Source organism: Zophobas morio, unplaced genomic scaffold (genome assembly GCF_036711695.1).
Source record: "Zophobas morio isolate AGI-343-1 ecotype UQ-CSIRO unplaced genomic scaffold, CSIRO_AGI_Zmor_V1 ptg000058l, whole genome shotgun sequence".
Lineage (NCBI taxonomy): Eukaryota > Metazoa > Arthropoda > Insecta > Coleoptera > Tenebrionidae > Zophobas > Zophobas morio.
In genome coordinates this window covers 1,517,282-1,530,927 of record NW_026972163.1, presented here as the reverse complement: position 1 = coordinate 1,530,927, position 13,646 = coordinate 1,517,282, and the positions used below count along the sequence as shown (strand labels likewise).

Genomic DNA, 13,646 nt, shown 5'->3' with positions numbered 1-13,646 from the left:
TTTTTTTGAAGTAACCAATCACTTAGATCATGATACAATTTAACATAATGTAAACTCTTTGTTTGAATCGTTGATAAAGTGTGGTAATTATTAATCTCATGTAAAGTTTGTTAACTTTGCAATTCTTCACCTCATACAATATTTCTTTAATCTCAGTAATTTTCCTTTCTCGTATAATTTTAATTGAACGTAAATTTCATGTTCTACAGTTTTAATCTCATCTAATATTTCTATTTGCACGAGTTGATTTCACACCAGATCTTTTGTTTCATAAATCTTTGCTAAGTTTTGTTTTGTAAATATTTTGTTGATGAATGTTACCATCGTATAAATTATCTGATGACAAATTTTAATCTCACCTAAGAATTATTTGTTGTTTAAAATTTCACAAGATTGTATGGCGAATTTAAGTGTTATTTATTGCTCGTTGAAACCTTAACACTTGTTCAGTTGTTGTTAATATCAGAGTTATAAGAGATTGAACATTTAAAAAATGGCATTGAGGTTAAATAACACAGAAAACTTGGCAGAAGCGAAGTGCGGTTCTTAGTCAGGCTGGCGAGATTTATCGTGTCACCTGTACAAGTCCACAGGTTTGGATAGATTCAGTGGCGGCCGCCGATGTTGTAGTGCTCTCGACTTGGCCCAATAGTCGAGATCTATGTGCGGGTGTGGCGACCGTAATGGCCTAGTTTCGCACAGCATGATCGTAATGGAGGTGCGTGCGGGTAGGCTTTGCGATAGATAGAATCACAGTCGTGGGGGGAGAACAGCCCCAGACCGGTAGCCCCAAACTCCGCTTATGCTAGAACGCCCCAGGGGTGCTTTTGTTGTGCTCCTGTTAACTGCCGTAACTTTAAAATCTGCCGCCACACGCCCGTAATAACTTGTGTATTTGCATCCAGTTACTTAATTCAGATTTTGCTTTGTTTTTATTAAATTTGTGATATTCAAATATTTGCATTGATTCCAAACAGATGTATAGAATTTTGTGTTTGTTCGTTTTTCATATGTGTATGTCTGTCGATTGATCCTTTTCCTGTAAGCAAAGTGAGTAGAGATTATATAAATTCCAGTGATACAGAGTGGGACAACATCGCGCAGGCGAAGTCAGATTTTTGGAGCGCCAAGTTAAAATTAACCATGAGCGACAGGTTAGGCATGTGTTTCCGGTTGCATTCTGTCAAAGCGGTTTGTTGTCATAGGCCTTTGCTCTGCTGCCAGAGTGCCAGATACTATTTCCAATGTGGTTTTGAACAGCGGATCGCAACCAATGGGTCGCGACCCAATTTTGGGTCGCGAAACTTTAAAAATGGGTCGCCAATATTTGAAGTGAATCAATGTCGATATACATATATAGTAATATAGTTGTAATTTCAAAAAATAAATGCTCAAATAAAAATAATTTTTATAGTTATAGTTTGTATCTTATAGAAAAATAACAAATTTTAAAGGCTAAAAATTAATTTTATTTGAGATAGACATTTTGTACCGGTCTTGCAGTTTTAAGTAACCCCATACCTCCTAACCCCCACACCCCTCCCTCTATCGTATAGGTCGCCTTATAAATCCTGTTAATATTTTTGGGTCGCTAGACAAAAAAGGTTGCGGACCGCTGGTTTTGAAGATGTGTGCGCACGGAAAGCCACTACGGAAGTTTTTCGATCTTACAGGAAAAGGGTCAATTCGCGAGTGTTTTTTTTTTACATATATCTTAAGGTGTTTGAAATGTAATATGTCCGGGAATATACGATAGGGGGTTTTTGCACTGAGGAGTAAATCTTCGCAGCTTCTTTCCTCCTGCGAGGGGGTGCCGTGGTAGCCCCTCCAAAACAATTTTGTCTATTATTTCTTGCGTTCTCCAATCACACGTAGTGTATGCTCACTTGTATGAAAGAACGTCTTCCCGCCACTTTTCAAAAAAAAAACACAACGTATAGGTTCCCATTTGTTAGACATGGTTAGACCAGAGAACATAGAGAAGCGCCATAGTTTAAATCAAATGACGGTTGAGGACTTCTCAATTTATGTTGGTAGCAGTGTTTATTTCTAACTAGGAATAAAAGTAACTAGAAGAAATGTCATAATATTTTTAACGACGCGTTTTATTTTCGACAAATTGACACTAGATTTACCAGAATATTACAAGCTGCTTACTGTTTCCTTCACTTTCATTCAGGTCACACGAATTACAATTATAGTGAAGCAAGGTTTTTATTGGCATCGACTATTTAAATTTGGCGCTTGCCTTTGGCGGTTGAGGACTCCAATGTCAATAAGGGTGGTTTTGCAAAATCAGCCTCTATGTCACTTCTCTATGTTCTCTGGTTAGACGATCACAGCCAAGGCCAAATTTTGAATTTTTGAATTTTTTCGCGGGCCATTCAAACTTTTTCAAGGTCAATTTAAAGGCGGGAAGTTTGAGTTATCACAACATTTAAATAAAATTAATTTAATTTGAATCTCGAATTAAATCATTTAATTCCTGTTGATTGAAAAGTTGTGGATTAGCGTTCTGTTCAGATAACATCTCTGGATCACCTACTAAACAGATTAAACAAAGCCAGTGCTCGACGAGACATTTGCATTATTTAGCCACCGCAGGAACTTAAATCCGACAATGGACCACCCTTTAATAAATTCGAGTTGAAGAAATTATCTCTCAAGCTGTGCCAAGTCTCAACATCAAGCATCATTTGATAATGCCACTTTGGCCAGAAGCAAACAGCAGAACCGAGAGATTCATCAAAACGTTTAAAAAAGCTGTCTTCAACAGAGAAATCAACAACTTCCTACCCGCCCTCAAAAACAAGACATTTTGTAAATACGACCCTCAAACAGACATCGACAACAGAAGAAAACAAAACATACCCCAATTTTATTTAAATAAAATTAATTCGTAATTATGTTTGTTGCCTGCAGGAGATCATTTAGGGAGTTTCAGCTTTTATGTTTAACACCCTGACCTACACATTGACATTTTGTCATTTTGACAGTTTTCAAATTGAAAAAGTAATTTGCTATCATTTCAAGTCTTCTAGTTCGTTAATTCAAATTCCAAAATTTCAAATAGTATAGCAAAATGAAGGACAAAAAAAAAGACTGTTGTCGCTAGAAATGAAAAATTGCGCTAATTAAATGTATTTAGCGAAGAATTGCAAAATGGCTATCCTGAATCCGAACAATTCTTTTTGCATGATAAACTTGGCAAGATTTTTTCGGTAGGAATTACAAAAATAAATATAATTTCCTGACATTTTCCTCTTTCCCTTCCTTTCCAAGGTTTCCAAAAGTACCGTAAAACGAATTTTAAATCAGCATTAAAAAGGCCAAGATATTTCTGCGTCAGTTCATAAACAACGTGAAAAATGCGACTTTTTTCGAAATTATTGTTGCCCAGAAAGAATTAGAATTTACAAAAGGCCGTACTACTTTGTACAAAATATTAAAATCTATGAGGTATACTACAAGTACAAAACAGTAAATGACCGAAAAATATGAATTGAAAGTAAATTTGTCGTTTCAATCCAAGTGATTGGTTACTTCAAAAAAATCAGTTTACTTTGAGGGTTTAGAATACCGTGAACTGGTTACCCCAACAAGACATAATAAATAAACACAAAAATATCCAGTCATCGTTGCGAGGAAAAAGCGTCTTGGTGATGTAAATTTTAGCGTTGCGAGGAAATACCTCGATGATGTAAATTTTAACGTTGCGAGGAAATACCTCGATGATGTAATCAATCTCTAGCGTTGCGAGGAAACGCCTCAGTGATGTAATCAATCTTTAGCGTCGTGAGGACATGCCAAAGGGAAAAAATTATTTTAACCCCCCTGTCAGTCCACGGTATATGAATTGTGTTAATTTAACTGCTGCAAATGAAATATTAGCAATCTTGTGTGAAGAATTAAGAAGTGCTATAATGTAACACTTACTTATATGCATTCAGAAACTTATTTATAACCTGTTCAACAAAAAATTGTTAGCCTGACTAAGTGAATTTCATGAAATCTTCTAGCATGTGGTTTATTTAAATAATCCTGATTGTTAAATTGTGTTAGCACTAGTTGACGATAAAAAAAACTAACATTGGTGAATTTACAAGCAACAAAACAAATCTAGACCAAGTGGTTAACATTTTTCCGATTAAAAAGCCGCAAGAATTGGTCGCGCGGATTGGGGAAACTGGGCGCCGTCAGCGTTACGATTGATTGTCGTTAAACAAAGGCTTCCTTTTATTAACTACCAAACCAGCTAATTTAAACCTAGCTACTTACAGCGTCGTTTCACCATGCGTCCACTACACCGAACAGAAACATGCCTCTCGTCATGCCGCTAGCCGCTAGCTTGTCTACCACTACCGCCATCCAATAAGCAGAACTACCAACTAGTCCCAAGCGTGAACGTGCATATTTGGTTACCTATGCTTAACGATTTTTTGATTGAATTTTTTTTTCTTTCAAATTCAAATTATTCAAACATGATTTCGCGCCGCTGTTAATTCATTTCAGCGCGAAAATTTTGATTCAAATTCGGTCACCACAAGTTTGTTTACTTACTTTAAAAGTAGAAGCAGTTAAAATATTTAGGCTTCTTTTTGGACGTCTGGAGTCTTGAATACAATAGACTCATAGAATAGGCAGTGACAATAGGCTTAAAACATGACCTTTCACCTTTTGTTATTTTGACATAAATGACATAAATGGCATTATTGTATATCCGTATTTTAGTGACATTACACGATAACAAAATTTTTCAAGACAACATTACAACGCCAAAATATTAAATTATTTGACCTTGAAAAGCTCAATCCATCGTGAATAACATTTATACTTGTCCAAAAGGTATAAGGTTATATGACCATCATAAAAGTAATTGACCGCAAATAAATACCCCCTTTGTGTGGTTTGCACTAAGTTTACCGGTTGGCAATAAATCGTCTTCTAAACAGTTCTTGCTCACATTTAACAGGGCCGGCTTTCAAAGCGAGTGGTTATTTCGGAACCCTCAGCGGCTGCAGGTAGTAAAGAAACAGTGGAGTGGTGGATTTTCATATTTAGTGAAAGCCGCCCCTGAACGAAACCACAACAGCCGGTCGAACTGCAGTGGCACGTTATTTACGACCCTAAAACCTTTTCCATTGTAAACAACTAATCTTCGACACAATGGGATGATTTTATGATGGTCATATAACCTTATAGCTTCTGGTCTACTATACCTATACATATTGACCACAGATGAGAGAATTGATATTGAGTATTTACCCCATTCGCATCACTATTAATATAACTTTTTTTACTCACGTCTTTTGAGGGTAGTTATCAATATTCTATGGCTACCAAGCCAAAGTGACAACAAATGTTCTGTGGTGACAACAAAAACCGGACCTTGCTCTGTGCTGTCAAAATGTTATGCTATCACCAAAAAGTGAGGTTAAATCCCATTCCTTAAAATTAAAAGGTGGCTTGTACTCCACATGGAAGTTTTTCTAGCTGGCTCTCATATTTTTATGTGTAGAATGTTGTAGATTTCTATAACATACAAATGGGAAGTATACAAACCATCAATCGAAATTCTAAAGCGATAAGTTGACTAAATTATATCCAGGGCAACGTTTTAAATATACAGATTTAATAAAGACGAAAGAACTATGAACTCTGAAAGCAGGTGATTCCAATAAATATTTTCGTATATACGTTACAGTGCACATTTTTGATAAAAATATAAAGTGAACAACCTGTGGAAACCATTAGGTATATCAAAGATTACTCTTGCTTTTAGACAACTGTTTATTAGCTGTTGAAGTTTTACGAGTTGTTACAGTTGGCCATTGATACAGGAAAATGTTCACTGTAATATTCATAAAATTTGTATTGGTAATGTTTCTGTATAATTCTTTCTTGATAGTACGTTAAAAAATACTTCGCCCTTTCATGAAATTATTGAGGATATCGAAGATCTTATTTCATCACAAGATATAACACCAAAGGAGAGATATAGTTCTCGTAAGAATGTAAAAATTAAAGCAAAAAGAAAGGTATGTTTGTCATTTTGTATCAACAGCATAAGTTAATATTTGCAAATTTAGGAGCAAAATGTAACAAACTTGGAACCAGTAAATGGAGAAAATATTCCCGGAACACAAACAATTTACATAAAGACATGGGGTTGTGCGCACAATAGTTCTGACACTGAATATATGGCAGGTCAGCTTGCTGCATATGGGTACAAATTAACAGACCATAAAAAGGAAGCAAATCTTTGGTTATTAAACAGCTGCACTGTAAAAAATCCAGCTGAAGATCATTTTAGGTAAATATATCATAGAAAATTGACATATTCATAATTCATGCTGCTTTTAGAAATCAGGTAGAGGAAGCTAAGCGTGAAGGAAAATACATTGTTGTAGCAGGATGTGTTCCACAAGGTGCTCCTAAAGCTTCTTTTATACAAGGACTTAGTATTATAGGCGTGCAACAGATTGATCGCGTAGTAGAAGTTGTTGAAGAAACTTTGAAGGGAAATACTGTCAAACTGCTTGGAACAAAGAAAGAACATGGGAAGAAAGTGGGAGGAGCTTCACTATTGTTACCAAAAGTTAGAAGAAATCCATTGATAGAAATCATAGCAATAAACACAGGTTGCTTAAATCAGTGTACTTACTGCAAAACAAAACATGCTAGAGGTGAACTTGGAAGTTATCCACCTGAAGAAATAGTAGAAAGAGCCAAACAAGCATTTGAAGAGGGCGTTGTAGAAATTTGGTTGACATCTGAAGATACTGGTGAGCAAATATAAACTAAAATTTAAAAAAAAAAACTTTTCCCATTAAACTTATTACCGAGAATGGTCGAAATACTGCCTGTTAATAACCAATGGTAGAATTAAATTTGAAACACATTTACATCTAATAGACACTTATTTAAAGCCATTATATTTTTATTTGTAAGGTGATAAATTTTGTTGCTTTTGGTTAACTGATAATGTTAATACAGGTTCTTAATTATTTGTTTTTTACATTGTGCTGACTTGATATTTCTTTTAAATTATATCGCGATCTTTTTACACCAAAATATGCCCTATTAAATTACCTTTTAAACTTTAATCTGTATTTTTTACATTAAAAACCTTTAGACAAGATGCCACGTGGTACATAGTTATTTCTACAATAACTTTCTAAACATCAGTAGTTTATTTTTTTAATAAAACAAAAACTCCAGCGGTAAAAATGGTTTTATGCTAACATTAAAGAGATAAAAAAAAATAGCATTGTTAAGTGAAATTATGTAATATTTAAGAAAACAAAATCATTTTTAGGTACATATGGACGAGATATAGGAAGTTCATTACCAGAACTATTATGGAAATTGGTGGAAGTAATCCCAAAGGGTTGTCGACTAAGGCTAGGGATGACAAATCCACCATACATACTAGAACATTTAGCAGAAATAGCTAAAATCATGAATCATCCTCGAGTATACAGCTTCCTCCATGTACCTGTTCAGTCAGGAAGTGATCAAGTTCTTTCTGACATGAAACGAGAATATTTCAGAAAAGATTTTGAACATGTAGTGGATTTTCTGCGATCTCAAATTTCTGGTATGACAATTGCCACAGATATAATTTGTGGATTTCCAACAGAAACGGAAGACGATTTTGAAGAAACAATGTTTCTTTGTGAAAAATATAAATTTCCTAGTCTATTCATTAACCAGTTTTTTCCAAGACCTGGTACGCCAGCTGCATTACTTCCCAGGATAGCAGCTCAGGAAGTAAAACGTAGAACAAAAAGACTTACTGACCTGTTTTACACATACCAACCATATGAAGGCAGAGTTGGTGAAACCTACGAAATCTTAGTTACTGAAGTGTCTCATGATAAGTGTTATTTTGTGGGTCATAATAAATTTTATGAACAAGTATTAATTCCTAAGGAACAAAAATACATGGGTCAGCTGGTAACTGTGAAAATTCTTAGTGCTAGTAAATTTTCAATGATTGGGGAACCAATAGACAAAATAATGCCAGGTTTAACAAAACCATTACAGCAGGGACAGGTTTCTGGAATCAAAATAGAAAAACCAGAGGACATAAGAGTTTTGATAACTTTGTTGATTTTAGGAGTATCAATTATTTTCAGATTTTTATGGATGATTCTGTAATATAAATATGTACGTTCATGTGTTTCATTTGAATAATTAAGATATGTAAGTTATTATGAAATCTTGGTAAAATAAAATAACATTGACATTATTGTTAGCATTTTATTCATCACATACTAACTTTGAAAAGATAACGTTGATAAATTTTACGTTCAGAATTGATATGGAATTGAAGGCTTTCATGACTAGAGTAAATAAATAATTTCCAAGTATAGATTGTATAAATTTTGAGAAGAGTTAGCGTTTCACACCCAGTTTCGAAATCGAAAATTCAGGAGGAAGAGATTTACTTCCAATATCGTTCTCTTCTGTCCCTAACTGTTTATTCTTCTCCCAGAAATGGATTGAGGTAAAGAATTCAGTGTCCAGTTGATTTGTTCAAATGTGTTTTCAAAATTGTTGTAACAATGCGACAATTTCGCGATTATCGTTGCTATTGCTACATTGATCATTGTTACGAAAATTGTAAATTACTTGATCAAAGGTAAAAGGATCACAAAATATAGGCTGGAAATATGGAGTAAAGATACCTACATACATATATTTATTCATTCGTTCATGGTTGGAAAATTGCTAGAAAATAGTAATCTGACTATAATATTATTTTCGATGATGTGATAATTAATACATATAACTCATACATTTCGCCAAAACTAAGAGATGTGCACAAACATTTGAAAAACCTGCAAAAAGTATGAAATTAGCTATATACGTGGGGGACAGGGATAAGGGTAGCGCTCTTTTAATTTAGTTCAGATCTGCTCTTTTGTAAAATTTAACTAACAAAATAAAACGTACTATTCTAGTTTTAAAATACAAATAATCTCGGGCACCACACACTGGAGAGTTAAGTCTTTTCGTTTTGACTAAAATCTATCTGCTTGTCGAGTCGTCGAGTGAGGAACTGGGTTCCCAGTCCCACTACCAACTCTAAATTTAGAGAAAGACCCATCGCAACATTAAGGATCGTTTACATTACTAAAATGATTTTCTCTTTTAAAGGTGGTTTCGCGCTTTTTTTGTGGCGCTAAATTTAATTTCGAAGCGGGACACCACATTAAGATGAATCTTATTCTTTATGAATTGAACGTACGATAATTTCGGCCAATTATGATTTTCTAATTTGAATCACTGAGGCTGTCCAAAATAATAATTTGATATTTTAGTAAAATTTTAGTAGTATTTAAGTGCGAATTAAAAATTTGCAAACGTTATTTATCTTCAGTAAACAAAGTGTAATTTCAAAATTGTTACACCCTTGGCGTTAAACAGAATATCAAAAGTAATCAGATAATGATGACGTCGTAAATGTTCCATGGTTCTATCACAAAACGTCGCTAAAAAATGACTAACATATTTTGGAGTGACAAAAAATGACATTTGACAGGCCCACAAAAGAAAAATTGACGTTTATTTATTTTGAGTGTTAACAATAATGGCTGATGCTAATGAAATACCAAATAATACTCGAAAAAACTCTCAAACTGGCGTGAACAATGAAGAGTCTGACTCTGAAGATCCTATTCAGCCTGTTCTTTTGGACTTGGGCGATGATTTAAGTCATTTAACAGATTCAAATAGGTTAGGATTTCAAAGTGCAGGAGCTTCAGGTATTTTTTTACTTTTAGCTTTGCAAACGGTGATAATGCTAGATTTTTTTGTAGGTGTTAACGACCCCCCAAAGCGTGAAGACAACCCATTTTCTTTTAAACATTTTATACGTAGTGATATAAGTTGCTACCAGAATAAAGGAGCTCGTCCTAAGGTATACTGTGAAGGACGGCCGATTTCATCAGTGTCAGATTTGGAATTTCCTTCACAACAGGAAGCTAAACAGACAAGAGTTGGTCCTGAATATTCATCTGCCTTACCTGACTTTGTTCAAGACCACTTAGTAGTAGAACAGTGCTATTTGGGAAATTCGGCGAATAGCGGTTTTAATTTGGATATAAATCTGCCTGATTTTACCCCAAGTAGAGATACAGTTAATATTAATAGAATAAATATTGATTCTAGTCATAGTGTTAATCGAAGATGTGATAGTAATAATGACTTATCGATTCCTTTGGATTTACCAGTAAGACCCCCTTCTGGCTTTCCATTAGATTTGCCAGTAACTTGCCCTCAGAATAATGCTCGAAATTGTATAAACAGTGAGGTAGGTGATAATTTTCAGTTGTAAAAATTTTACAAATCGTGATTTTTTTTTTAGGTTGGAGTGTCAAAAAGTCTGCCTGATTTTTTAGCTGATGGTGCAGTACGAACCCAAGATCCAGTTGGACCACCTGCTGAAAGTCCAGAAAGGGAATGTGAGAGGTTGCGGCGAGAATTAGAAACTGTTAGAGGACAGTTAGCGGAACAAACACGTCGCGTTGAAAGTTTGACTGAAGAATTAGAGAAAACTAGAAATAAAGAACATGATTATACTCAGAATTTAACCAAGGCTTTGGAACAAGTGGAGAAAAATTTAGAAAAAAGCAATGTATGGCTTAATGTTATACATATACATTTTTCATTTTTTATTTTAGATGAGAACAGCTACCGCTGAGAATACTATTGTGACACTGAAGCAGGAGCTCAAAGCCCTTTCTGTAAATTGTCAGTAGCATCATTTTTCAACTAAACTGATTTTATTTTTCAGAGTGAACTAAACAGTTTAAAGTCAGAAAATTCAACACTGAAAGGTGAAGAAGGTGCAGCAGGTGGAGGAAGTGATACCAACACTCCAAATGAATTGCATGCACAAAGATTAGCTCAAGAACTAAAAGCTGCAGCGAGTACTGCAGAACATTCACTAAGGTTGATCTGATGTCTGTCATATTATTAAATACATTGATCAATTTTTTTCAGGCAATTGCTGACAGGCGTTGATAACCTTAGAATAATGGCAGCTACTTTGGAAAACATGCATCGTATAGAAGAAAAAAGAGAGACTTTCTTAGATTTAGATGAAGATACAGGGCCAGCATTGTAATACCCATTAAAAAGGATGAAAACAACTGAATTTTTGATATTGTACATAGATCTATGTAGTTTAATTTATTATGTGTAGTAGCTAGGTCGTAGTTTTTTCATTAATGTGATTTTTTTATCTACTGATGGTTATTTTGATATTAACAGCAAACAAAACATGTAAACGTCATCTACTCGAAATTCATAGAATGTTGTTTCATTGTATTATTATACCCACTACTTACAAACCCCTGTTGAATATCTGTTGATGTTGTAACAAACGTCTTGTTTTATAATCACAATAAACATTTTATCATTTTAAAATGTTGAACAAGTTTTAATGGACATAGTGGTTTTGCTTAATTTTTCTTTTAAAAAAGGGAGAAAACAAAGATTTGTTACATAAGTAGATTAGTTTCTACGATACATTTTCAGAATTTAGTCTACCAGTACTAACATAAACGTAAAAAATCCAAATTTGGCAAAAATATTGCAACATTTTCTAATAATTACAAGAAAGACGTAACTTCATAGTCAGGCGTTTATTTCTTCAAGCATTTGCTGAAAAATGGCATCAGTTTGAGTTTCCATATGAGTCATCATATCTGTAGACCGCAACGACGTCATTTGCGATTGAGACATAATGGTTTGACTTTCGACAGACTTGAGAACATCATCAAAAACGGTTTGTGTATGAGTATTATTTAGTCCTATTTCTCCCAGTAACAGATCGTCACACGTTTGTGTATGCATGTTTGTGTAATCATCACAATATTTGAACAATTCATCATTGAAAATAAAATCTGTTTGAGTTTCTGAATTGCAGTTAAAGAAATTTGAATCAAATATTTCTTTAAACAGATCTGATGTATCAGTGTGGACGGAATCATGAGTACTTGTCGAAGAATATATTCGTTCTGGTTCCTTCAAAATAGTGGTTTGGGTCCCAGAGGAATTGCGTTGAACCTCATTGATAATATTAAGTTTACATTCATCCAACGCAAACGACGTATTGCACGATGCAGTTTTTGGGTCTGCAATAATAGTTTGAGTTTTGGCACTCTTCAGATTATTATTAAAAGCTTCCGACTTCTTTGTGAAGTAATCACCAATAGTTTGCGTTTCCACAGTAAAATGTGGCATTCTGTATGCAAGAAGTGTTTGTGTTTCTTGGCTATTTCGATTTGACTTTTCAGTTTGACAACTTTGGTCTGAGGTACCTGTAATCACAATCATCCCCGCACTGCTTGATGGCTTTGGAAGAATCATTCTTACTTTATTAACTGAAAGAGATTCATCACTTTTTCTAGTCTTTAAAGGAGAGTTTGCTGTTGGCGTTTTATAAGCAACTTTATCAAGTATATTATGTTTCTTACGCCTACTGTGCGTCTTTAGCGTTTCATAGCAATCATAAAATACATCACAGTCACAACACTTAAAAACCACATTGCAGTATTCTATGTGTCTACTGCAGGCTGATTCTGTAGGAAAGCCTTTTTGACAAAAGCTGCACACAAAACTTTTCTCCGAGTGTACCTTGAGGTAGTGTTGTTTCAAAAATTTCAACTTTTTGAAATGGGCTGAACTGTTATAACTACATGTTTCAACAGGACAGTGGTAAACCTTGTTATTGTTTGCTTGCAAAAGATGCCCTTTCTTATGAGTCTTGGCTAAATGCAAGTTTAAATGTGATTCTGAAGTGAATACGGCACAACATTCTGGACAACTCTGATTCTTGTTCACTTTACTTAGCTCTTCAACAGTGGGGTACACCTTTTCAATAGAATCCATATTTCCAAATCTGCAAGTTAAATAATTTAAACATAACCTAACATTTTCTAATGTAAAGACAATTTTTACCATGCAAATTACACAACTTCTTGAAAAATTGAAAATTTTGTGTTTTAATCAAAAGACAACAAAAATTTTTCAATAACAACTGTTTAGAACAACTAATCAAAATTCTCCGCCTACCCAACAACTTCTAAAAAACTTAAAATGTCACACACAAAAAAGTCACAATGTCTACGTTGTCATGTTGTTGCATTTTTGTCGTTTACGGCCGTTTGTACTCTCGTTTCCAAAATTTTGTCAGTATGCAGAAATCAACTTTATTGCAACATAAATTTCAGTGAAATGTACATTCAATGTTCTGGAAAATACACCGTCTTTTTTGATACTAAAAAATATAGAAATTTTAGCACTGCTTTTTGACAAGAAGGTTTGAGAAAATACAACGAGAATTATGTTAATTCTTAAAATATATTTTCAGAATCTGACTGAAATGATCATAGAACAGGCTACATGCATTTACATACTTGTATTATCATTTGGCAAATTAATATCAAATGTGGTGGGACAACTTTTAGCGGTAAGTCTTAGCAATTTGGGCTTTTATTTCTTAGTAAATAATAAGTTAATTATTATGTATGCTATAACTCTTTTTGCAATCCAAAATTAAAACCATTATATTCCTGCATCGATGATAATTTTGAAAAATAAATTTAAAATGAATGGTTTTAAAAATTACC

At 34.1% G+C, this 13,646-nt stretch overlaps 3 protein-coding genes across 3 annotated transcripts; 2 read left to right on the top strand and 1 right to left on the bottom strand.

Moving 5' to 3' along the window:
- Positions 1-5,399: 5,399 nt before the first annotated feature.
- On the top strand, positions 5,400-8,254 carry LOC135143282 (threonylcarbamoyladenosine tRNA methylthiotransferase). The gene is made up of 5 exons (XM_064075148.1): positions 5,400-5,668; positions 5,909-6,038; positions 6,090-6,313; positions 6,364-6,785; positions 7,319-8,254. The coding sequence occupies exons 1-5, from the start codon at positions 5,652-5,654 to the stop codon at positions 8,161-8,163; spliced, it is 1,638 nt and encodes a 545-aa protein (XP_063931218.1). The 5' UTR covers positions 5,400-5,651; the 3' UTR covers positions 8,164-8,254.
- Positions 8,255-9,557: 1,303 nt separating this feature from the next.
- Positions 9,558-11,326, top strand: LOC135143385 (uncharacterized). Its single transcript, XM_064075236.1, has 6 exons — positions 9,558-9,773; positions 9,828-10,321; positions 10,376-10,645; positions 10,692-10,754; positions 10,805-10,962; positions 11,014-11,326. The coding sequence occupies exons 1-6, from the start codon at positions 9,599-9,601 to the stop codon at positions 11,135-11,137; spliced, it is 1,284 nt and encodes a 427-aa protein (XP_063931306.1). The 5' UTR covers positions 9,558-9,598; the 3' UTR covers positions 11,138-11,326.
- Positions 11,327-11,642: 316 nt separating this feature from the next.
- On the bottom strand, positions 11,643-13,277 carry LOC135143386 (uncharacterized). The gene is made up of 2 exons (XM_064075237.1): positions 12,976-13,277; positions 11,643-12,916 (listed from the first exon to the last, which is right to left on the bottom strand). The coding sequence occupies exon 2, from the start codon at positions 12,904-12,906 to the stop codon at positions 11,650-11,652; it is 1,257 nt and encodes a 418-aa protein (XP_063931307.1). The 5' UTR covers positions 12,907-12,916; positions 12,976-13,277; the 3' UTR covers positions 11,643-11,649.
- Between the last annotated feature and the right edge of the window lie 369 nt (positions 13,278-13,646).

Excerpts from the sequence above, each read along its gene's own strand:
- LOC135143385 (XM_064075236.1), top strand. The coding sequence starts at position 9,599 with ATGGCTGATGCTAATGAAATACCAAATAATACTCGAAAAAACTCTCAA. Across the intron at positions 10,322-10,375 it reads GAAATTGTATAAACAGTGAG|GTTGGAGTGTCAAAAAGTCT; the intron begins GTAGGTGATAAT and ends TTTTTTTTTTAG. Across the intron at positions 10,755-10,804 it reads AGGAGCTCAAAGCCCTTTCT|AGTGAACTAAACAGTTTAAA; the intron begins GTAAATTGTCAG and ends TTTATTTTTCAG.
- LOC135143282 (XM_064075148.1), top strand. Across the intron at positions 6,039-6,089 it reads AAATTAAAGCAAAAAGAAAG|GAGCAAAATGTAACAAACTT; the intron begins GTATGTTTGTCA and ends TTGCAAATTTAG. Across the intron at positions 6,314-6,363 it reads CCAGCTGAAGATCATTTTAG|AAATCAGGTAGAGGAAGCTA; the intron begins GTAAATATATCA and ends TGCTGCTTTTAG.
- LOC135143386 (XM_064075237.1), bottom strand. The coding sequence starts at position 12,906 with ATGGATTCTATTGAAAAGGTGTACCCCACTGTTGAAGAGCTAAGTAAA.